Source organism: Taurulus bubalis (assembly GCF_910589615.1).
Source record: "Taurulus bubalis genome assembly, chromosome: 2".
NCBI classification, from domain to species: domain Eukaryota; kingdom Metazoa; phylum Chordata; class Actinopteri; order Perciformes; family Cottidae; genus Taurulus; species Taurulus bubalis.
In genome coordinates, this window is record NC_136590.1 from 17,922,338 (window position 1) to 17,948,032 (window position 25,695).

Sequence of the window (25,695 nt, forward strand, 5' to 3'; positions counted from 1 at the left end):
AGTGCTGTTTCGGTAGATGGGGTTCTTGTGATAGATAATGCTGAAAAAGTCCAATGAACAATGTTATCTTGTTGCTGGGTTCGTTCTCTTCTGGAGAGGATTTTCTCTTACGCACACTGATTAGCTGAAATGTTGGGAACACAAAGAATAAGATATTAGTTTGTCAGAGGTTTGATTGAGGCTAATGGTCAGTGTCAGAAGGGATGCACCAATCTACTAGTTTATCTCAAGGACATTGTGTGTATAGCTTTTGGGCTCATGTGTTGAATGCATTTCCTTCCTCCGAAAACATTTGCACCTCTAATTTGTTTACATCTATTGTTTAAGGACGAGCCTTTTTATTGCCAAGTTATACCAACTGTATCTACCAAATCGGTAGATTTACTGTGTATCACACAAGCTACTTAAAGTCGTGTTTTACAAAATAAATAAAACGGCCACAGGTAGTGGTCAAAAACTCAGCAGGACACCTTTAAATAGTGTTCTGCATGCTCCTTTCATTTGCTGCTGTGAGCTAATACAAATGTATAAAGCTTCTGCTTATACTTAACCATCATTTCCTGCACGTGCGTCACAATAAAAGCATTTTAATGTATAGGCAGTGTGAGATCTTTACTCTGAATGACATATATATATATATATATATATATATATATATATATATATATATATATATATATATATATATATATATATATATATATATATATATATCTCTCTCTCAAATGACAGGGAACAAAAATGCTGTGTTGTATCTAATGAAGTAGGGATCGTACACCAAGGTTTCCTCAGTACTAAACTCCCCAACAGGGTTCTTTCACATATTGCATTAGATGGTGTTTTGCTTGTTTTCTCCACAGTGATCCTAATTATATCAATTGACTCCTTTAGGGCTTTTCTGAGACAAGAAACGATGTAAAGAACAAAACAAACAGTGTTTTACTGTGTACTGCTCCACTCAATCGATGGAAAGTGTAAAAATCCGATATTACATCACAAGCGCAGCGGGAACCTTGTTGTACTCTCTTGTAGTCTCTCACTCAGGGTGCCACACAGATTTAAAGAGCGACTGAGAACCCGGCTCATGCTTTTGTACTTGTACTCAAACTTGAAAACTTCGGATGGAGAGGGAAACGGCGGCAGTTAATTAGTTGTGGAAATCTTTGTAAAATCTCTGCATGTCTTTACAGTTCCCCAGCTCAGCAGGTTTCTTGGCAGCCACTGAATCATCGGGTGGTCCAACATATAATATAGTTCTGAGAGGCTAATTGATCTCTACTCTTTCTTTAAAAAGAAAGTGTTTTCACTCTTCTCACTCATTTCCTCATAGCTGCACAAATCAAATGGCCTTCCCCAATGGAGACCTTCGTCAATTTCTTATTATAATTAATATTGTCATTTTTCAACAAAGACGATTGTTTGGGCAGCCTCGCTGATGGAAAGCAATCAACGAAAACAGAAAGATGATATCACAAATCAATTTTCCATGAGCCAGGCTTCAATGGATGAAATTGAAATGTGTATTTAATTAAATGGTATAAGTTACAAAGTAATAGGTATCCATAGCATGTACACAGTGATATCTATCCATCATCAACATATTTTTTCATATTTTAAATTATCTCTGTATTCTTATCAGCGGAAGTTTGATAAACATCATCTTGATATATTGCAGGATCTTTTCCCCATATGTGACATTCAGTTAATACTATTTTCTTGGCTGAGCAGGATAAAACAGGGCGAGTGGTTGATTTAAGGAGCCTAATAATGGTTATTTGGTGTGTGCAATAAAAAGCTAATTAATACTTACACAATTCTTCCTGCAGGAAGAAGTGAGGTGAATTAGGGAGATTCCCATTTTACACGATAACCACTGAGAAGTTGATATGATGTCTTCTGTTGATCGGGGGGAGCTTTGTCAAGTCTGGAGAAATAGCCCTTTATGTTGCCATCAAGGTTTTCTCTGGCTAGGCTTGGAATCTTTAAACATATAACAGAAAGACAGCATAACAAGGTGGTTAGTAAAAGGTTGGAAATACATTTGCATATTGCTGGTTGCATTGTGGTTTAGTGAGGTAACCCAGCCTTTGCTGCTTGGATTTTGCGTTCTATTTCACGGCCGTGACAGCAACGCTGCTATTGTTTTACCACATTGAGTCTGTGTTTGAGTCATCATGGCAAAACGTGACAAACGTTTGTGTGGATTTTATGAAGCGGCTTATTCCTATTTCTTCGCAAGGAGCATCCACTGTTGTCTCACCTGAGCAGATATAAGACAGGGTAATGGTGCCAATATCAGCTTTTTGCTTGGGTGAGGATAGGTTTCATGATGGATTTAATAGTGCACTATATGTCAGAATGTTGTGGCAACTATTAAGACTACCAGATCTAAGGATGATGGCTGGACTACTGAGCAGGCCATGGCATTAAGATGATGCAGCCTATCAAGGGATAGAGAATGTTGTCATCCGTCGCGGGGCAACACATCCTCGTAATACAGATCATATGATATCTAATGAAAAGTTATTTAGTAATTTCTTTGTGTGTTTTCCTACAAATGTGCAGCAACACGAGCGACCTGTGCATATAACCTGTGAAGGTGACAAAACTTGGTCAGATTTCGGAAAAGATCACGGTTTGGGTGTAAAGTGATTACGGAAAGGGACGTTACTTATATACGGAGGTTACGTGACAGATAACTCAACGTTGATGTCTGGTTTCACACAGGACACAAACTGCGGTCTCCTGGGTGAGAGCTCTGTGTTTTTAGGCACACTCGGCTAACCCCCACCTCCTTGCTACGCATGCGTTGTCACTCCTTATACTACTCCACCTGTCCTGGCTCCAGATTTCTTACATTATAAGGATCGACTGGTTAGTTATATACAAATTACAGTGAATCATTTTGTGTTTGTACCGCTCCGCACAGTGTGTGAGAGCGGCCTGCATGGGGCCCCAGTAGATTTATGATGGCACAGCTTGATACCCACTGCAGGGCCTAATGACAATACATCTTTGAACATAAACACTGGGCTTTCTATAGGAACACAACTTTCGGCACATTTTACTGTGTATTGATTGTGATATTGACCCTGATTAACTACTAGGCCGTTGTCCCAGAACATATCTTAACAAGCCCCAGTAGGAGGAGCACAAATGTAAATAATAAAAGGAATGATGGCTGAATAGCATTTAACTGCTTCAGTTTCACACTGTCATAGTTTACTAGTACGCTTGAAATTCAGGGATTCATTATTAATGGTATTATTAACACCTGTGGTTTATCTACTATGACAAGTCAAACTGCCTGTTTGCCCCTGATGAGAGTGTAGTGCTTCATGTCCAATTTTTTTTCTTTCAAATTGGCAATGAACTAAAAATTGTCTTCAAAGAACATGAAATGAAGTCAACCTTTACCGACATCCAAAAGACAACACGTTGCCAAATAGTAATTCTGACTGCCAGTCTTTTCCTTTATTGTGTTTCTGTGCTCATTGATTAGCATTTTCTATTTTGTGCTTCTTTTTCTTTTTTACTGGATGAAAACACAGCTAGAGTAAGAGTTAAGGAGGGAAACAGAGTTAGCGGCAGATGGACAGCTAGGCCGGCAGGACTATGCAGCAGATGGACATTTCAGATGCACCAGAGGAAAATAATTCTCCTGTAAAGATATAATAAAATCCACACCCAAATCTGGTGACTGTTTTTACTATCACGTCCAGGATCCGTGGGCCACAAACCTGGATGACGTCAGACATTCTGTTGTGCTCGATCAGTTCTTCTCTGCTTCTTAGTTTATGTATGTTCATGCCTTCAAACCCAGATTACTTCATGCTGTGCAATACGGTTAGATTAGGGTACATGCCAAGACTCTTTTGTAAAAACCAAGACATGACAAAACACAAAGTGCATTCAAATAAATTAAAGTATTTCAAATGCAAGCCGCACATGGCCATGAATACCTTATCACTACATACTTTGCTGTGGTGAGGGATAAGCAGACGGATAGACTTCCATTTTAAACGGGTTCATACAAGGTTAGTATTTTATTAAGACAGGGTTGCACAACTCCTCCAATGAATCGCCACCTTAACGTGGTGGAGGAGTTTGAGTGGCTCAGTGATCCTGGGAGCTATGTTGTCCGGGGCATCAGCCCCTGGTAGGGTCTCCCAAGGCAAACGGGTCTCGGGGAGAGCCCAGACTAAGAGCGGTTCAAAAAACCCTGATGAATAGCAGCCCACGGTCTAAAGTTACCTCGCCCGGACAAGGGAAACCGGGGCACCGTCTCGGAGCCAGACCCAGGAGGGGAGCTTGTTGGTGAGCGTCTCGTGGCCGGGCTTTCGCACATGGGGCCCGCCCTGGCTCAGCCTGAAGAAACATCATGGCGCAGCAGTCACCCTGTAGACCCACCACCCGCAGGGAGAATTATCGGGGTCGGGTGCTACGTAGACCGGGCGGCGGGCCAGACGGGAGACCTGGGCGAGCCGATCGCCGGCAGCATAGACTAGCTAGCATGTCACCTCGCTAGCAGGCAAAAAGCCGGAGCTGGTGCAGGAGGTGGAGCGGTAACAGCTAGATATAGTTGGGCACAGCACGGGCTCTGGAACCAAGCTCCTGGAGAAGGGTTGGACTTTGTCCTTTTCTGGAGTTGCCCAGGGTGAGAGGCGCCGGACGGGAGTGGGGATACTCACGAGCCCCCAGCTGAGCGCCGCTGTGTTGGAGTTTTCCCCGGAGAACGAGAGGGTCGCCTCCCTGCGCCTACAGGTTCAGGTTGCGGGGAGTAAGGCTCTGACTGTTGTTTGTGCTTATCCACCGAACAGCATTTCGGAGTATCCGGCCTTCTTAGAGTCGGTGGGAGGGGTCCTGGAAAGGGCGCCGCCTGCCGACTCCATAGTTCTCCTGGAAGACTTCAACGCTCACGTGGGCAATGACAGAGAAACCTAGCGGGGGGGGGGGTGATTGGGAGGAACGGCTTGCCCGATCTGAACCCGAATGGTGTTTTGTTGTTGGACTTCTGTGCTAGTCACAGTTTGTCCATAACAAATACCATGTTCGAACATAAGGTGGCTCCTAAGTGTACCTGGTACCAGAACACCTTAGGCCGGAGATCAATGATCGACTTTGTAATCGTATCATCTGATCTGCGGCCGTATGTCTTGGACACTCCGGTGAAGAGAGGAGCAGAGCTGTCAACTGATCACCACCTGGTGGTGAGTTGGATCAGATGGCAGGGGAGTCGGCTAGAAAGACCTGGCAAGCCCAAACGTGTAGTGAGGGTGAACTGGGAACGTCTGGCAGAGGATCCTGTCCGGGAGGTCTTCAACTCCCACCTCCGGAAAAACTTCTCACAAATCCTGAGGGAGGCTGAGGACATGGAATCCGAGAGGACCATGTTCAAAGCCTCTATTGTGGACGCGGCCGCTAGGAGCTGTGGTCAGAAGGTCATCGATGCCTGTCGTGGCGGCAACCCGAGAACCCGGTGGTGGACACCGGATGAGGGAAGCCGTCAAACTGAAGAAGAAGCTGACGGGTACCGGCAGACCAGAAGGGCTGCAGTTGCGATGGTCGTGGATGCTAAAACTCGGGCATGGGAGGAGTTTGGGGAGGCCATGGAGAAGGACTTTTGGTTGGCCTCAAGGAAGTTCTGGCAAACCATCCGACGGCTCAGGAAGGGAAAGCAGGGTCTACCCCAGGCTGTTCTCAGCGGGGGGGAACTGCTGACCTGGACTAGGGATATCGTCGGGCGGTGGAGAGGTCGGTAAGGTAGTCAAAAAGCTCCTTGGTGGCAAGGCGCCAGGGGTGGATGAGATCCGCCCTGAGATGCTGAAAGCGCTGGACATTGTTGGGCTGTCTTGGTTGACACGCCTTTTCAGTGTCGCATGGGGTTCGGGTACAGTGCCCATGGACTGGCAGACCGGGGTGGTGGTTCCCATCTTCAAGAAGGGGGACCGGAGAGTGTGCTCGAACTATCGTGGTATCACACTGCTCAGCCTCCCGGGAAAAGCTTATGCCAGGGTGCTGGAAAGGAGGCTCCGACCGCTTGTCGAGCCTCAGATTCAAGACGAGCAATGCGGATTCCGTCCCGGCCGTGGAACAGTGGACCAACTCTTTACCCTCGCAAGATTACTGGAGGGGTCCTGGAATTTGCCCAACCAGTCTACATGTGCTTTGTAGACTTGGAAAAGGCTTTCGACCGGGTCCCTCGGGGGTTTTTGTGGGGGGTGCTGCGGGAGTATGGGGTGCCGGACCCGTTGGCCCGGGCTATCCGGTCTATGTACGCCTGCAGTAGGAGCTGTGTTCGTATCCTTGGTAGTAAGTCAGACACATTCACGGTGGGTGTTGGCCTCTGCCAGGGCTGCCCTTTATCACCGGTCCTGTTCGTGACCTTCATGGACAGGATATCTAGGCGCAGCCAGGGGGCGAAGAGAATCCGGTTCGGGAGTCTCGGGATCGGCTCTCTGCTGTTCGCGGATGATGTGGTCCTGTCTGCCTCCTCGGACCGTGACCTCCAGCATTCACTGGGGCGTTTGAAGCCGAGTGTGAAGCGGCAGGGATGAGAGTTAGCACCTCCAAATCTGAGGCCATGGTGCTCTGCCAGAAACCGGTGGATTGCTCCCTCCAGGTGGGGACAAACTGCCTACCCCAAGCGAAGGAGTTCAAGTATCTCGGGGTCAGTGTTGGGGGTAACGAGTTACAAAGTAACGGATTACAGTAACGTAATTACTTTTATAGGTAACAAAGTAAACTAACGCATTACTCTCAAAATATTGGTAACTACACTACTTTACTAGACCTCAGTAACGCGCGCACCTACGTTACTCAAGACATTTTTACCAGTCCGAAAAGTTCTCTTTTAGTGGCGCGCGAGTCACACGACACTTCCTGCATGAACAATCTATCACAGAACTCGATTTGAGTGACGTAGCTGCTGGTGCGTAGAAGGAGGGAAGCGGGTAATGGATGAGACGGAGACGGAGTGCCCGGATCCAACTGGGAGGTTCTCTCCAGGTTCCATAGGATTAAGGATATTGCAAAGCAATATAACACTCCAATACCATCAAGTGCACCTGTCTGTAATGAAGTGGAGCTTCTAATGAGGACAAGACATGTCTGGTATGAACGGAATCACTTTACTGGTGAACTGCAGTAATTCAACTGTTAAAGCATTGAGAACGCGCTCTTGCACCCGACATGTATATATTTTCCACACGTAACATCAACATTAGTTAGCGTCAACATGTACGTATCATTGTACTTTCTGCCTTCAAAGTAAAAGCACTTCCTGTTTACATGCTCTACAATAAGAGTAAATCATGAAATGAAACAAGTTACAACACTGTCGAAAGGCTTTTCAGCCTGGGCAGTATTGTTCTGACCCCAAGGAGGAACAGGCTGTCGGATAAAAGATTCAAGAGACTTTTACTCATGCGATACAATCGCTATTTTGAAGAATAGAGAAAAATGATAAACTTCATAGGATATAGTGCACTTTCTGTTTATTTAGGCAAAGATGAAGTGGATTTTCTGTTTATTTAATTGCATTTTCTGTTTCTATTTTTTGGGTAAAGTGCATGGTTCGGGCATCTAGTCAGGATGCCTCCTGGACGCCTCCCATTAGAGGTTTTCCAGGCACGTCCAACTGGTAGGAGACCCCGGGGAAGACCAAGGACACGCTGGAGGGATCCGCCTTGGGATCCCCCAGAATCAGCTGGAAAGTGTTGCGGGTGAGAGGGAAGCCTGGGTCGGCCTGCTGAACCTACTGAAACCGACCCCGGATAAGCGGCTGATAATGGATGGATGGAGGGTTGCACAACGAAATTTAGACGGATATAGTTATAATGGGATTTTGCCAAATCGTGGAATTTCCCATTGAGTTATATTGGGAAAGTGACATCTGTAAAACAGTGGATACTTTTTGAAAATAAACTTCCTAGTACGAACACTTAGAATAGACCTTAAATCATGTGGGCTCACAGTTGTAAAATGCTCTAAATGCCAACTTTTTTTCCATCCTGTTTATGTTAATGAGGCTGTTCCATTATCTGGGGGGCAGGGCTCTGGGGCTCTCCCTCTATGGGCAGGTGGATGTGAAAGATCCTGCTAAATTTATGCTGGGAAGTCAAACTTCTTTCTCTTCATGTGCCACTGTGCAACTTTCATAGGAATGAACGCGGCTCTGCATCCAACTCTGTATCCAGTTCTCTTTATATATCTATTGTAACACATTGTCCCCGCCTGTCTATCGATCTCTGCTTGATTCATTATAGGTTTTTAAGAAGACAACGTTGTTGTTACATTTTGTGTGCCTATGGGGACAAAATGCACATCCTCATCACGTAAACCATTCCAAAAGGTGTGTGTGTGAGTGTGTGTGAGTGTGTGTGAGTGTGAGAGTGAGAGAGAGAGAGAGATATCCGGGTCAGACAGTTGCCTGGCAACAATGGCCAACGGAGGCATGAAAGTTTTGCTGTTGACTGGTTCTTTTTCTGTATCTCCCTCTCCCCCCATCTTGCTTTCGCTGGCTGTCGCTTATCGTTCCCTTTCACATACTGTCACTGTCGGTCTCTCACACGGTGGTGTGCGTCCTCTTTGTTCCACTTCGGCTGGAAATCACTGGGTGTTACTGGCATTAAATTACTAGAAGAAGCACAGCAACTGCAATGTATAGAGCTTTTTAGCCTCTATAAGCTTCCTGTTTTTATTTTAAAGTGGTCTCTCCACTCATCAGCATGCAGCAGTTTTCAATGAAGACGGATGCATAAACCCCACTTTGGGATGGATATCTGCCCTGTTAGCAAGGCGCTGGTGAAGGAAATACAACGTGTCGTTTTAAAGACAGTAAAACGAAGAACAAAACCGAGCTAAAAGGGAAGAGAACAATCGTCTTATCCAGAAACTCAGCTCCACGGGGATGATGATGTCAGCAGGCTGTGAACAGGCTGTGTTTGCTCCCGCCGTCCCAACTTGATGAAGTAATAATATGCCAGGGCCTACAGTATGTATTTGTCAGAGCCTTTTTTAGTTATTGTTTGCCCCTAAAGTGTCGCCTCACTATGGCTGGCTGCTGTGTGTGACTCAATACAAGATAGAAAGCCTAAAATGGCATGTGTTGTCATTTTTTCACAATACATTTTCTATATTTTTTACCTCTGCTACGGCGACAGAAGCAGGAGGCCAAATTGACACCTACAAAAAAAAGAGGGAGAAAGGAAAACAGAAGTCTTGTTCTCTGTCCTTCCTCGTTCTTTAGAGCGTTTCATACAAATGTCATGCTGTTTCTCGAAATATTCTAGAAGGTGAAGCAGCATCGTTGTGATGGCAGCATTCAAATAATCTGTGAAAGAAAATCAAGTGCGTCTGTCTTCTTTTAGTGTCCCTTGTGGCATTTGTAAGAAGGGCTGAGGTGTCTTGAACACAGCTGTCAATCACTGCTTGCAAAGTAAGCATTTATCAATATGCTGTTACCTCATTTTTATTGCCTTAAATGTTTCCAGAAACCTTTTTCAAGGTACTGTTTAGCTATTTTTTTCATTGCACTAAAATATGTTTCTGCAAATGCATCAACAGAATCGTGAATGATATATGAACTTAGAGCATTGATTGACAGCTGCTCTGATTGGTTGTTTTCCTTTGGGTTGGGTGGAATCTTACAAATGCTATTAGGAGCTCTAAAAGGAGGCAGAGAAACCTGATTGTTTCACAGATTATCCGTCTCATGTCTGCTGACAGGATATAGTTTGAGCTAATATGACAAAGACTTGTTTCACTATAGTTACCAACTGTAGCTTTAATGTTACCACAAAGTCAATGAGTTAGCTGTTACCAGCTTGATTTTTTGTTACCAGCTTGATTTTTTTTTTAAATATATATATATATATATATATATATATATATATATATATATATATATATATATATATATATATATATATATATATATATATATATATATATATATATATATATCTATCTAATGGTGCCAATTCGCCAAAAAAAGCCTAAAAAAAAAATGTATATATATATAGTGATTAGTTATTCCTCTTCACAATGTACCCATTGACGTACAGACATTATTATCAATGACTTTGGATAAAGAAGATGATTCTCAGGCAAGTTCTGGAGTTAAAAAGAGTGTCTTTTTTTTTTTTTTTTTCTTCTATGATTTCTTTGCAGATTAACTGGTCTTTATGAATGCAGAATGACATCAGACATAATGTAAACCTCAAAAAGTGTAAGTCAAATGTAATGTAGAAATATAGATACCAGATGTATATGTTTAGATTTGAGTTAGGAATTGGAGAACAATCTGTGGCGCATATTTCAGCAGTTGGACGTTAAGTTGCGTCCATTTCCTCCACAATACCTACCTTCCTGTTGTGTTTAGAGTGCTGACATACAACTGTCCCTTTTTACCTCACGCAAGAGAAACTAAACGTGAAACATGAAATGAGCTGAACGTGTGAGCAAGTTTGAAGCCAAAAATGCTGTGGTAGACATCGCCATACTATCAAAATCTATTGCTGTTAAAATGATGTGTTTACATTTTCTGAGCCACAATGTGGAATGAAACCTCAAGCAGGTTTATGGCCTTCAAAGTCGATCAGGAAAAAAATACCCTGATATGTTTTACAATGAAAGTAATTCGAACTAAATGTTCAGCTCCAGGGGCTTCAGCTCTATGCATCACGTCGCCAAACAGCCCTCACATTATTCAGCGTTCAATCTTACAAAAATCAATGTTGTTCCCAAAAGGAAATGTTTCAACATTTGCATATCCTGGGTCATCCCAATTAATGACACCTGGTATCTCAGAATAGTCAAGTTCATTGTTCTGAGGCTTTTTAATTCATTTATATTTGTGAAAATCTGTATCCCTCATCCATCATCACAGTGGGAGCACAGGGTGTCCTGTCAGCTCCGTCGACATCCGATCATCACTCTCACTCGTCGGTCACCATCTGCTTGTCTTTTTGGATGGGACATTTTCTCTTATGCTCTCCCTGTCTTTGATTTCTGATATCTACAATTTCTCATTATTTTGTTTTTGTCTCTTTTTTTATGCTATTATGGTTCTAATGCTGCACTCCATATATGTTTTATTTTGTATATGTATGTATCTGTATAGTTATTTATTTATCTCTCAATCTGTTTGATTATCTGTCCTATCCATGCATGCATACAAACACAAACCTATCCTTAATTTTGTCAACCAACTAAATAAAACTGTTACCAAAATCCTGCCAAAAAGTGAACAAAATAAAAGTGTAACCCTAATCCCATCAAACAAACAACCTAGTAAAACTGAAATACCTATCTCAATAAAAAACCAAGTGAATAAAACTAACCTTTATCCTGCCAATCAGCCAAATTAAACTGAACCGAATCCCACCAAATAATACAAAAAATGAATTGAAGCCTGAATCTCAACACAAACCTATAGCTCTAATCCCACCAACGGACCAACAAAAAGAAACAAAACTCTTAATTCCAATTCCATCAACCAAAAGAAATCTCACAAACCAACCATAAACCCATACACACAACCACATGAATTATGTTCCATCTAGGTGTGCCAGTACTCCATGTAAATGGGCCTGCATACACTATACCAGGCTCTGGAGCTGGCACACATGAATGTAATGCTTTGCCAAGTGAACATGAACGTCATCTAATTAGCCTCATGTGGGAGAGCAGACTAGCAGCAGGATGTCCTCTCTATGGAGGATTTACCTCATTTGTTACTCACAACAAGGTTCTTTTTTTCTCATGTGGTATTGAATGAGATTAGTATTGACAGGTATTGAGTTGTATTGCATAAATCTGACTTGGTCATGCCCACATCGTGCCTTTACAAAATGAGTTAATTAAATGAATTGCAAATGTAGATGAGGAGATGCGTTGTATCTATGTATTGGCTTGAAAGGCTAAGTGATTATAATTGGATTAGTAGGAATCCTAAAGATACTGTTATATCTGCGTTTTTACTTTGGACACCAAGATGGAGAAAATGGAACCCAAAAGGCAAAAAAACGAAGAAAAAAAAACATCTCATACATTTCATACATGACCCCAAAGTGAACGAGCGGCCCTTCAGAAACAGCATGGCCCAAGCTTTGTCCAGTTGCTCTCCCCTTCGACGGATGCATAAAGCAGTGCTTTGTGTTAACAATAATTAGTAGATATTCATGCCAGGCTGAAATAATTAATTGGCACTGGTTTATTGGCTCTGTCATTGGGCAGTTTATCGGTGCAGTCAGTGAGTTTCCTTCCCTGGAATTTTTCTGCACACGACTCTAGAGATCAGTCTGGTGTCGCTCGAGTAGTCACAGCACTGATCCCTTCCTCCTCCTTCAGTATCCTTTCTCCCTGATCTCTACCCTCTCACAGTGACCCACTCTTCTTTCCCTTTCTCCCTTTAATTGCCCTCAGAAACCTCCTGATTCTACCGCCCCTTTTCCTCCCCCACCGGCACCTTGCTATCCCTCTTCTCTAAAGTTCATTAACGTGTGTGTTCCAATCCATCTGACCCTTCCGGGATGTGGTCATTTTTGACTGGCCATGTAGAAGACCATTAGTTTATCTACTGCTGATAGTGTCAGCAATCGGTGGCTTCAACTGGCAGACTAACCACAATAAATGGGGGGTTGTCAAAAAACAATCCCATCGGGATTTATGGTCCCTACGTTGTCCCTACATTGTCTGTCACCCCCCGGTCCACTGGTCTGAACAACGAAGGGCAGACGACCCAACGCGGACTGACCTTAAACGAGTCTCGAGCCCCACAGCAGCTCAGTGGCCAGCCAACACTCTAATTACACCTGGCAGCTGCCAGGTCGCCGGCAACGGGTGGTTGGGGTCACTGGCTGAAAGTGAAAGCACATCTGAAAGAGAGCAAGTGGATTTGTCCGTTTTGCCCAGGTTTAGTCTCATCTCCACCGACTCTTGGGGAAAATATCCGGCTCTTGAGCTGTCTATTTGCCGCTTGGCGCTGGGCAGGTTTGGCAGGTCTGGGCAGTGCGACTTATCAGAGCTCTTTGTTGCTGGAAACAGCTTCCTGCTACACATGGAAATGAGGCTGATAAGAGCATTTAAGTCTGAAACCGAAACAATGAGCGTAAATATAGAGCTTAGTGGAGCAGAGTTTGGTGATAATACTTTGCCCTTTTTTTTTCATATTGTTTGATACTCAATATGAAAAGCTAGAAAGCATGAGATCGCTGTGTGAGTGGATCTACCACCTTTGTCTCACCACTGTCTGTTGTCAGGCAAGGTCACCTGAGCCAATCTCATTTCACTGACTCAATGTGTTGTCAAGGTAACTGCAGCCGACATGAGCGGATGGCACATTAGTCTGGGGCTCATTTTACTGTGCATTCTTACTAATAAATCTGTAACTGTTGACACTGTTGTTTATTAGCAGAGTGATGTTGCAACGGCTGTCGGGGCGGCCAATGCTAATGAGTACCCGAGGTGATGACGGATAACAGGTGGGAATTGAGGCTGTGTTAGAGATGAGTGTTAACTCGGCATGTTTGTTAGTGTGAGAGAGCACATACACACATGTGATGCTATGCAGAGTGGCAGATCAACACCCGGCAATCATCATTTTATTTGTCCAATACAGCCAAACATACTAAAGTGAATATAATTGTCCAAATGGATGACACGTTCACAAAGCATGCTAATGTCTAAAATACCATTTGTATGTTGCAGCATTTAGATTTCCCTTCATTGGTACTAAGAGGCCTAGCCCAAACACACAATTACAGACCAAAAGTCTGCTCAACAGGGTAGTTGTTCACTATTATATATAATTATGTCTTATTAGTTTTTACCACATTGAAGCTAGGGTAGGTATTCTTCTTCAAAAAACATTTTTGATATATTTGTTGACATTACGAAAGGAATTAATAAATAAGATTTAAAAAATCCGACCTCCAAATATTCGAGGTGCATGGAAGGCAAAACGAAAAACTAGCAACCACGCCACCTCTTTTTCCGAAAATGAGAGAATTGTGTTTTTTCAAAACTAAAACTGTTCCAAGATCCTGCGATCTCATTGGTCCTCAGTCTCTACTAAAGGCGCGTCAGACGGCACATGCAGAAGTAGGGGGTCATTTTGATATGCAGTGTGTTATGTTGCGAGCAAGGATCAGGTTAAAGTAGGTCATTTTTCAATTTCTGAACCGAAAAACACGTTTTTTGGACTGAATATGCTTCCTAGCATGTCAATGTTTGTGTTTATTGTGATTATTATTATGGCAGATTTCTTTAGGTCGGAATCTTTCTAAAGATGTGCAGTATTAGTCTGTGGGTTGATGGGAAGGCACCGAACAATACAATTTAATAAAAAAAAAAAAACTCTGGGTGCAATCGAGGAGCCATTTTTGGGGAATCTTGCGCAGACTCTTGACTTTTGATCATATTTATGCTTAAAATAAGTTTGAACATTCTTATTTTTATTTTAAAGGCAAGGAGTTGCAGATTTGTTAGAGATCAAGGACAATATGTTCTGGTATTCATATCGTGGTCACATGAGCTGTAGAACTGGTTAAAACACAGTTGAACTCTCTCGCATTTTGTATATTTGACCAAATAACCTTTGTACAAGCACACTTTTCTGAGTTTGTTTAACGTGACCAGCTACTTAATTATTTACATGCAGAACACGTTTTACCAAGTAAGACAAATATATCTTACGGTGCCTTTTTAGTTGATTGTTGACCATTTACAACAACGTTTTAGTGAAGTTGTGGTAGATGGATTGGCCTCGAGTTTACAAGTAGGAACACTGTGTTCCATTGTACCTTTTCTTGTAGGAGGTTTGTAATTTTTGAGTTCCGAGTTGTCTTGACCTCATCCAGCTTTATCGTTTTACGTCGTTTATGTTCATAACTCCAATGTTGGGGGAGTGGCTTTGGGAGCCGGCCTGATGGGACGGGCTGTCCGTGTTGCCTACTTGGAGACTTTCTCGCTAGATTTAGTGACTTTCAGAGATGCTGCTGCTCGCTACTTTCATTGGAAAAGAGTTGAACTGGGTTTTTGTGGTTGGAAAATTTGAAAAAATGTAGCTTACTACCAGCCATAGCCTTAATTAACAGTATGCCAAAATAAGGGTATCTGAATGATTTTAACGTAATGCATGTTAATAAATGCTTTAGAACACAATTTATTAAGCCAATTTATCGGTTATTCATGAAATTGTGAAAAATAAAGAAATTTTTAATAGAGCAGTTCACTATTTTTAAACAAGCCAGGTGATGGTTTTTCAGGGGAGCTATGTGCTGTGTCATGCTAAGCTTCATGTTAAGCTAAGATACCCACCTCCTGCCTTATCTTCATATTGAATCGACAGACATGAGAGTAGTTTGTTATCACTCATTTAGGCTATATATAACAAAGTAAAATATGGGTAAATTGTAGGCGGAAAATATATCTTGTGATGTGTTCCTGACGCAGCATGCGTTTTACATGATCGAGATGGAATGATTATTCATAATTATATAGTATATACAACAAATGATAAAATGTAACTTAATATATTTGATTTATGGCTCTAAGGGAGTTTCTGAGAAGCCATCATACATTGTATTACGAGATAAAACTGTTGAATAAAAAGAATGTTGCAGAGAGCGAGGACAGAGCTGTGTAGGTGAAGCTTGACACAGAATAACATGAGGAGGAGGAAAACATGGGGGGGATTAGTAAGGAGCAGTGGTGTGAAAGAAATGATGGATTCAGGGTCAGCAGGCCAGTGCAAAAGAGAGGTGTGAAAGAGTTTTACTTTGGGGGGTTCTGGAGGTAGAAATCACAATTAGCACGGCGGGAACAGAGGAGAGAGGAGGATGCCGGTCTGAGTTTGATTGCCGGGCTGTTGGGTAGAGATGAGAGAGAGCGTGTGGGTGGACGTGAAAAGAGAAGTGGATGAAGACGGAGCTAGATGTTTGATTATAAAAATGCTTTCTCCAAAATGTAAAATAACGAGCAAGTTATAAAATATTCTGTGCCGATAGTCAGCGTCAAGGAGAACATACGTGCGCTATATGCACTTTGTAAGGTCATCTCGAGCGGTAGGATACTTCCACTACAGAATAGTAATCATCTCAAAGAAGTGTTTCCACCCACCTGTCTATCAAAGTAACTACTAAAGACTACTCGCTGTTTGGAGGAGACTGAAAAATATGCTCTAATGAAGTGTGTGTGTGTGTGTGTGTGCGCCTCCCATCGCTATCTTCATGAAAGTGTGTCAGGCTTGCCAAGCCAGAAACTTATGTAAAAGCTGGCTTCAAGGGCCAATCAAATCCACTGCAAATCTCAGCTACCAACTGGGAAGCAGCGTTCATCCCAACCTCCTTGTGGTAATTAACTTCCTGAAATTGCAGATCACATTAATGTGTGTCAACAGAACAACACAACAGTCTGTGTGGTGTGGGGCAGGATCCGGCCCGCCAGGGGGTCCAGCTCGGCCCGCCGGATAACTGTTAAAAAAAATGTAAAAAGGAAGAAAAAAAACATTAGGCTAACGAGGAATACTGTGACGGATAGGATTTCCGATCTTTCAGCAGATTTGGATAGCCGAAAGAAGCATAAAGTAAAGTCATTTGTAGCATTTTCAGTTGCAATCGATGAGAGCACTGACATCACTGAAGATGTTGCTCAACTGGCCGCATTCATTCATGGTGTTGATGAGATTTTGGCGGTCACCGAGGAGTTCCTTGAGTTATACCTATGAGTTATACCTATGAGTTATACCTATGAGTTATACCTATGACAGACACCACTACAGCGATTCCTTTTTTTTTCTCGTTGACGTGCTGCGGGTCGGAGTGGACTGGACCCGTGCTGTCAGTGGGCTACAGACGGTGCACCATCAATGATCGGAAGAAAAACGGCCGTTGTGACAAAATTCAGGGAGAAAGTACAAGCTGCAAATGGAGGATAACGTTTTTGGACATTTCACTGTATTTTTCACCGCGAGGCATTGTGTTGAAAGTGGCGTCACAAACGCGTCACAAAGCGAGGGAATCTGCAGAGGAGAACCCAGGCAGATGAACAGTGGGCTGATGTCTGAATTTTTGGTCTTTATGTTTCTAGTTTATTGTAGAAATACCTTTTTAAAATAAGGGTTATCATCCAAAAACCTTCACCAATGATTTAAACATAGAGAAATATTGTCATTATGTTGTTATTTTGCTGTGGTTTTACTGGTCTGGCCCACTTGAGATCAAAATGGGCAGTATGTGGCCCCTTAACAAAAATGTGTTTGACACTCATGCCCAAGGGGGTCTAGACCTCTTTTTCCCTGTTTGAGTCATCGTAGGAACCCCAAATTAATTTGAATACTTGTGTTTATTTATATGTATTTTTTCAGCAAAGTCTTTGGATTTTTTTTATATCTGCTAAAAAACCCACTTAAAAAAATATATTTTGATCATAACTATGAACGTTCACCATATATGAGCAAGGTGGATCAAAAAAGACTCCTCAAGAGCTCCCAGAGTTTAAAAAAAGGTATTGTTCGGTGCCTTAACTACAACCCACAGACTAATAGTGCACCTAATTAGACAGATTAAGACCTAAAGCATCGAAACCTGCAACAATAAACACAATCCAGGAAAGCATTGGCATGTTATGAAGCATATTCAGTAAAACAAACGTGTTTTTCAATTAAAAAATGAAAACATTACCTGCTTTGTGCCAAGACAGTGTCTGATCTACTATCAAAATGATCAGCTGTTTCTGCATGTACCATATGACACGGTCTAAGCAGCGTTGACGGATCAATCAGACCGTAGGATTTTGAATCGCCTGCGGAGAGAAAAAAAAAGAAGCTCTGACCATGTTTGTTAATTTAGAGATACTAATTGGGGTCATCTATGGATTTTGACTCCCACAGGCCCGTACGGTTACAGGGATGTGTCTTTGACTGAAATCCGGTGTTGTAAGCAGTACTTATAAAGGTTTTAGTGAAAGTTTAAAATCACCACAGCAAGTTAGGTAGTTTACGTAAATAATTACACTTTTATGGTATTTTAAGACTTTGTGGTTGCGGAGATATGCAAGGTGCCGTTTTTAAAACATACTCTTTTTTTTTTCGCGAAAAAAAAAGGCCAAAAAGTTTTAAACTTCTTCTCCCAACTCCATCTGCCCTGAACCAAAATAGCAATAATTTTTTGTCAAATGCAGTTCAATGAACCTTCAAGCAAACTGCCTTTTCCCTTCATCTGCTTACCATTCTGAGACTCGCGACGCGGATCTGCGTTTTCACAATGTTTACGTTTTGTAAATATTCATATCTTCAGTTTTACTCTGCGCGACGCGACACACGACCATGTGCTGGTAAACAGTCCATAGTACACACATACATACAGAGTACATATGATGTTCTTGTTCTGAAAACTGTTTGTGAAAAACGAAAACTGAAACATGCACATTGTGTAAACATTGTGAATAGTTAGTTTTTCTATAGTACATATTTTGACTTAAATATATAGTACATATTTTGTTTAAAAAAAAAAAATGTTGTAATATTAATTTGTCATGTGCACACCCCCCATGAAGCTTGGTCTGTAGTATGAAGTCATTCCTCAGTCCCATTGTATCTCAGTCCCTCCCTCATTTTGATAAAAGTAGTGACAGACAACACAAAAACAATAATACAAAATTTGGTTTTAGACATTTATTCACATGTATCTACCATTTTATTCATATATTGCACTGCTTTTGTAAAACCTAAGATCTTTGGTAAACCAATGTCCATCACCAAAACCACATGAGTAAAGTTATGTTTTCACAGGAGATATTTAGAATTTCCAAAATCGAGATTCAATTTTTCAGCTTTAGGGTCATATTTTCTCTTAACAATTTTGCCTTAGGACAATGGTGCCTCATTATATAGAGAGCTGAGATTGTTCTGCTATGTTTTATGTCAAACATGTGCCTTTTTAAAAGGTGAATTTAAGAAATTATATAAAATCGAGAAAATGACCTCAGTCCCCAGAGGGTTAAGTCTACCAAAATCAAATAACAAATCAGACCCCTCACTGAAATACAACAGCGGGGCTTGAAAGCAGCAACCCTAAAGCCCCAAAAAAACGATATCCCGACACTGCAGGGCCATCAAGTCCTTAATCACCTGGAAAAACTATTTCAAAGAATCCTGCCGGATGCTGTTCAAAGCTAAAGAGACTACAGAAGCTGGGGAGTACCTACTAGTGCTCCAAATGTTTATATATCCGCACGGAAAATAACCCCCCCAAAAATACACTTTAGGACACTTGGAACAGGCTTCAGTAGCTGTGCTAACATTGACTTCTCCTAATCTAAAACACTGATATATTGATATTTAAGTCCTGCAATAGTCACTTCACCACAACTGACGTCCTGGGCTCAGGTTGTCTGGTCGGGATTACTGTGTGTGGCTCCTGTGAAGTCTCATTATCATGATTCATTGCATTTCCAGTCTACCTTTTGTAGGGCTGCAACAACAAATCGATAAAAATCGATGAGCAAAAGTGTTGGCAACAAATTTCATTATCGATTCGTTGTGTCGCGCGATTATTACGGCAGTCATAAAGTTGCTGAGGAAAAAAAAGAGCAGAGCAACTGGCCGCCAGCGTGTCTGAGATTGGAGTGAGAGACTGAGAAACGCTGAGGTCGTGATCTTAGCAAAAATAGAACATCTTGGATGTGACGTGTCGAGTCTTGGCCAATCAGCGTTAAGATGTCTACAGCGGCTTCATTTCCCTCAAACTTGTTTTTAATGGAAGCTAGTCAGCTTGCTATCACGTTAGCTAACGTCACGTGTTTGGGTTGTGTATTGTTGTTAAAGTTACGTTATGTTCCGTTACAGTTCAGTCTTGCTTGTAGAAAAACGTAGCGTGGTGAAACATGCCGTAACCCCCCGGTCTGGTTCAGTTCACGCTGTCACTCGTTAACGTTAAATCGGCACACCGGAGGATCTGGCTGCAGGTTGTTTTTTTACTTGTTAAGTAAACTGACTCAAATCACATAGTTGGGCTTAGCCAACAACGTAATTTCGTGGTCGTAAGAGGCCCAGAATGAAATAGTTTAAGGAAGAGGACGCTGTATATGCAGCACAGCTTGATGCAGAGCTGAGATGAAGTGGAGCTGGGCCTGAAGGTTTCGGTCAAAACAGCCGTGAGAGGAGCAGTGCAGAGCAGTACAGCTTCCCACTGTCCCAGTGTTTCATACATATTGATAAAGCAGGGCATGCTAAAGCAGCCTCTGCTCCAAGTAGATCAATTACAGTAAAAAGGGCTCACATTTGGCAGATGTAAAGCATACATGTGTATGTTTTTAGTGTTAGTCCATTTTAATTTTATTTTTTTAATTAACAGCTGAGGGATGTTCAAGGAGCAACCTGTTTGTGCTTTCTGAACATGTTTTGCACTGTGAATTTGCACTGTCACTTCTGTTGTTGAACAAAGGGTTGGAAATTAATGCTTTTTTGCTTTTTTATCCGATTAATCGAAAAAATAATCAACCGATTAATCGATTTATTAAAATAATCGTTAGTTGCAGTCCTAACCTTTTGTATTGTTTTTATGCCTCCGTGCCTGCACCAGCCCTGACCAGAGGTGCTATGTGTTCAGTTTGCCCTTCTGTCTAAATGTCTGGACCATTCTTACCTCAGGAATGCTATTATTAGAATTAGAATTCCAGTTTATTTTTAGAAAATTAACTAAGTTGTTTCAGTAAATTTCGTCACAATTTTGCTACACACACACACACCAGCATTGTCGGGCTATTCAAATAATCATCTGGCTCGACCTTCTCTCATCTACTTAATTATTATGCGTAATTGTGTTAGCATCAAATAAAGACACAAACTCTAAAATAAAACATTAAATCCATCCTGGAAGGCAAGAAAAAGTGGTGGATAAAAATATAAACCCAGGACTTTTACCCAGGAGACCACTGTACGTGTCAAGTGTGAAACCAAAAGAAAAACATTGACTTCACGCTTGTTACATGAGAAACGTATTTATTCATGGTAGTTACGTTGTTACTTTACATTGTTATTTTACGTTGTTACGTTATGTTGTTACGTTACTATTTTATCACAAACCACAATGTTTTTTCCACTCTTAACCAAGTAGATTTTGTTTCCTAAACCCACCCGATCCTTTCACAACGTTAACCACGTGGCACAGTGCGTTTCTGCAAGCGTGGCGCAAGGCCGATATGAAGTGTAGTTGTGAAACGTGTTTTTTGGTGCGCAAACTTCTACATTCACCGTATCCCGTCGTTTGCAGAATTCATACACTTCGGGTGACTGGGTTGAGTTGACACAAAATGCAAGGTTCATAAAAAGACACTTGGTGTAGATGCAGTTCTAGGTGTCATCAATCTGATATCAAAACATTGCGATACCTGAATTATCAGCAGTTTGTCATTATTATTCAGCTCCACTCTAAAAAAGAATATAATTTAAATATTATTGAGTAATGTCAAGTATGTCACTGATGTTTAATATTAAATGTGACTTCATTCTTAACTGAAAAACAAGGTTATATTCGGGAAATTAAAATGACAACATTGATGCGGCTGTCGGATTCTCCTGCCACGCTAATTGCCACAGGTAGAAGGTCTAAATCAGTCCACTACAGCCTCCCCCTAATAATTAGTACCTGTGAGAGAGGAACGGTACTGTATTACTGTGTCATGTAGGGGATGTTTGAAGTCTATATTCGATTCCAAGGCTTAAGTTAAACTTTTGCATAAATCAACATTACTGGCCCTAGCTCGAGTGGCCTTGGCGAATATTATGTGCATTATTTGATTTAATGTAATACAATGTAAGGACACCGCAAAGTAAAACATGTAAATTGCCGCAAAGTTGAATCCAAACTTCTGTGCCAGCCACACTATGCATTGTATTGGATTGTATTGTTAAAGTGTTTGATATATCATGAAAATGTACAACATGGTTTCATCAGTATGGAGCACAAGCCCTTTGTAATGTGTGCACACGCAGCCCTTTGTGATAGTTAAATACTTTGGGAAGTTCAATTGGATACAAATGGATTTAGGGCCAGACACTTGGAATGCATCAATAGAGGTCGATTGCTTGTGTTTGAGACTGCATGTGAGACAGATAGAAATAGAAGGAAGGATTTGGAGGTAAGAGAGGAAGAGACGGAGGCAGATGGTGATTGGAATGGACAGGTTTCAGCGGGAGAGGTAAAGATTATGGAGTCTACAGTGGGACCACCGAGATGATTAAATTACAGTCATTTAAGAAATGGACACCTGTTTAAAAAGCAATTACAACTTTAATTGAATTTTAAGAATAAAAAGGAATAAAATGCTTCAACGCTCAAACAATGTGGCAACGAATGTGATTTTTGCGGGTTTATCACCCAGCTGTAGTCTGTTGAACACAGCTGCCAGCTTCTGCAGTGCACAGAAATGGGAACTGCTGGCCAATCAGAGATGTGTGGGTAGACTTCACAGCATTTTTTTAAAGCTCACTGCCTAAATTAAAGCACACAAATAAAGAATATTATAGGCACACGTTTTCAAATGAAATGATAGGATGGGAGATTAATATATTTGCCAATTAATAATTCACAAATTAGATTTTTTGTTTTTTGCATATTTTTATCAATGAATTACATTACTACTTGTGCGTGAAAAGTGTCAAACTGCACAGAATTATCGCCCAACTCCACAGATTAAGAAAAATAAATAAAAAACTCTAAAAATCACACTCATTAAAACATTAAAACTGTCAAAAAGCAATAAATAAAAGAATAAGTTGCAGTGCAGTTTAAGAAATACAATGCAGAAGTTGATTAATATCCTTGAATCTGGTTAAATTAAAGGCAACTGCAAACAGAAAAGTCTGGTATATTTTTTTTAAAGATACCTATCTCTAAAAAAAAAAAGACTGATTCATATAAGTTTTGGTAGCCTTTCATATTGCAACATAAATTTGTCAAATCAGTTGTAAATGGTTGGTGGTCGTGCTTTCTGGTGTATTAGGTTGGTGTTTGGTTTGTCAATAGCATGAGAGAACTATACGAGATTACCGGGTTATCTAAACCCCCCCATGTATCCATTTATTTATCAACCTCTAGCGGGGGAGTGTGCTAATTAGATTGTCTTGGTACATTACCTTAGTTTTCATGACGTTAACTGAGATTACAATGCTGATAATTGGATTAATATAGAAACCCAGGATCTTTTTTTTTTTAATTTAATTTCAGATGAGAATTGTAGCTGTTTTCCTCAGGCTGCATTTATAGACTTTATGACAGAAATCTTAATCAGACCTGAGGCAGTCGGCAGATGCATCTGATTTCATCTATAAGAAACCTATTTGTAATGTAAATTCCTCTTTGATCAAATATCTTATGGATGACTGTTTGCTGCAGGCCCGTAGAGATTACCCCCGCAGCCCCCGCACCGCGGGGGGGCCTCGCATGGACAGGGGGCCTCGCGTGGCAATTTTTTTTTTTTAAACTTTTTCTCAACTTTCCACGGCGCAAGTAACGTTTCACAAAATCGCTCGTAACTATCCTTTAAAACAACGGATTTCAATAATAAACACATCTCCGTGACCGTGCGGGCATGTAGGAGTCGAACGGCGCCATCTAGATCCTCACCAGCCACCTATAAGTAACTTTAAATTCCGTCAACCGTCGAAGATTTTTTTATTTTACATTTCTGGGTCCAGCATTTCCCCTGTCAAATGGACGATCTTTGATCCACCTCAGACGGCACATGCACAGTCTACTGAAAAGAATGCACCCGGGCTGGCTTCTGGGAAATGTAGTTTTCTTATAGAACTTTGACGTTTTTCATTTTTGAACTGATTTACACAGTTTTCCCCCTGAAAAGCCTTCAAATGACCCCAACACTTTGTTTTTCTGTGGTTGTAATTGCATATTCTGGTTCTTTAGGCTCTGTTCTTTCTAACAAGGGTTATTAGTATGTGAGGCCTTGGTAAGGGTCTGAAGCACACATTTTGAACATGTCGGAAACCGCTCGAAAAGCATTTTTCTGCCATTCTTAATTAGATCATGCTGGATGTTCATAGTTATGATCAAGATTTGTTATAAAAGTTTTTTTTTGAAAATATACATTTTCTTCACAAGAAAATTCAGAAAAAAATGATATAAAATAATACAAGTATTAGAACTCATTTGTGGTTCATACGACTATTTGAAAACTTAATCTTGAGACGCTCCCCCAATACCGGGGGAATGGGTCTTCACAGTTTGCTATTTGACAGTTGCTATGTGAACGATGCCTGGTTTGTGTACATTCCAAACTTCCTTTGCTTCCGGATCTCTGTGGCCATCAAAATAAAAGTCCCATTCACTGTTGACACTTAAATCATATTCTGTGACAGAGGATAAGGGAGAGCCAGGCGTGCGCCAAGGTTCTGCAAGTCCAGCGAAGTCAGGCTGCAGTGAAGAGCCAGGCAGCAGTGCAGAGGCCTCGGGTAGCCGTGCGACAGAGTCAGATGAAACTTCTAATACTACACTTTACCCTGGTGACCGGGCACATTTCCCGGTGGATATTACTCATGCGGACATGAAAAAGTTCATTTTAAGGCAGGGACCATGTAAATGTGAAGGTCCGTATCCTAAAGATAAAAAGGGGAGATGTTTTTCTAAAGATTTTTATCATAGAGTGTCAAAAAAAGGAACCAAGATACAATGCAAATGGCTGTGTTACTCCCCCAAAATTGACAGAGTATATTGTTAGCCCTGTTGGCTTTTTGGTGAGAGAAGATCTGCATGCCATAAAAGTGCCTGGACTACGGGAATAAATGATTGGCAAGGACTGTCTAGAAAAATAAAAGAGCAAAACACACTCGCTCACATACCTGTTCGTTTATCTTTGGATAATGACCGCCGGACAATACATTATCCCTTACATATGGGGGGGCTCTCAGTGCAAAACATCACAGGACGTTGTAATTGTGTTACGGATAGATGTTGGGCATAAGTCATCAGCGCAATCAACCTCTGTGTGACAGCTGTGAATGGTGGCTCTCAGCCTTCCCCTTGAGCTACAGTTGCCACTAAAATGGCTGGACTCAAAGACGAGCCAAATACCTGCTGCCCATCTCGGCTTGTAGATGTTTATCGTGTAGGCAATTGTGCACGGAATAAAAATCAAAATACGCAATTACTGATCAAGTCAACATGTCATATTGTGTTATTCAAGTCAGCTAGAGCTTTTAATTAATACATGAGCTATGATCTTACCTTACATTAACCAAGGGATATGGTTGCATTTCCCATCGCTCTGCAAAGTCGCCGTGATTTGGTGCATTGTCTGTTTGGAAGAGTTCCAGGGAACATGGATATGACGTCGGTGTACGAATGTTGAACAATGTCTATGTTTTTTCTCTTCAACATCACTCCCCTCTTGTCGCGCAGATAAAATGGATAATGGAGACGTGTACCAGAGGAGGAGAGTTCCCCATGCGGCCGGCTCAGATGGACAGGAAACGGAACGTAAACAACACGAAGAGGTTGGGCAGGCAGCAAGCAGCTGGCGACGAATTGTTCTCCTCATCCTCGCCATCACCATCCACAACATCCCAGGTGAAAGCAAGCCACCGGGCTGCCTAAAGCAGCTGCTGAGGCATAGGTGTCAATCTTACTGATTTGGTTGTTTGCTAGAATTTTAGAAGATGTAAAGGGCCAGTGT

The 25,695-nt window shown here is 41.6% G+C and overlaps 1 protein-coding gene across 1 annotated transcript in view; it reads left to right on the forward strand.

Moving 5' to 3' along the window:
- The window catches only part of slc39a11 (solute carrier family 39, member 11), a gene marked incomplete at its 5' end in the record, with an annotated part of 97,118 nt that overhangs the window by 59,463 nt on the left and 11,960 nt on the right, over positions 1-25,695 (forward strand). The window contains one exon of the mRNA XM_079237670.1: positions 25,422-25,589. Coding sequence (XP_079093796.1) covers positions 25,422-25,589 — 168 coding nt within the window. The remainder of the gene's footprint in view (positions 1-25,421; positions 25,590-25,695) is intronic.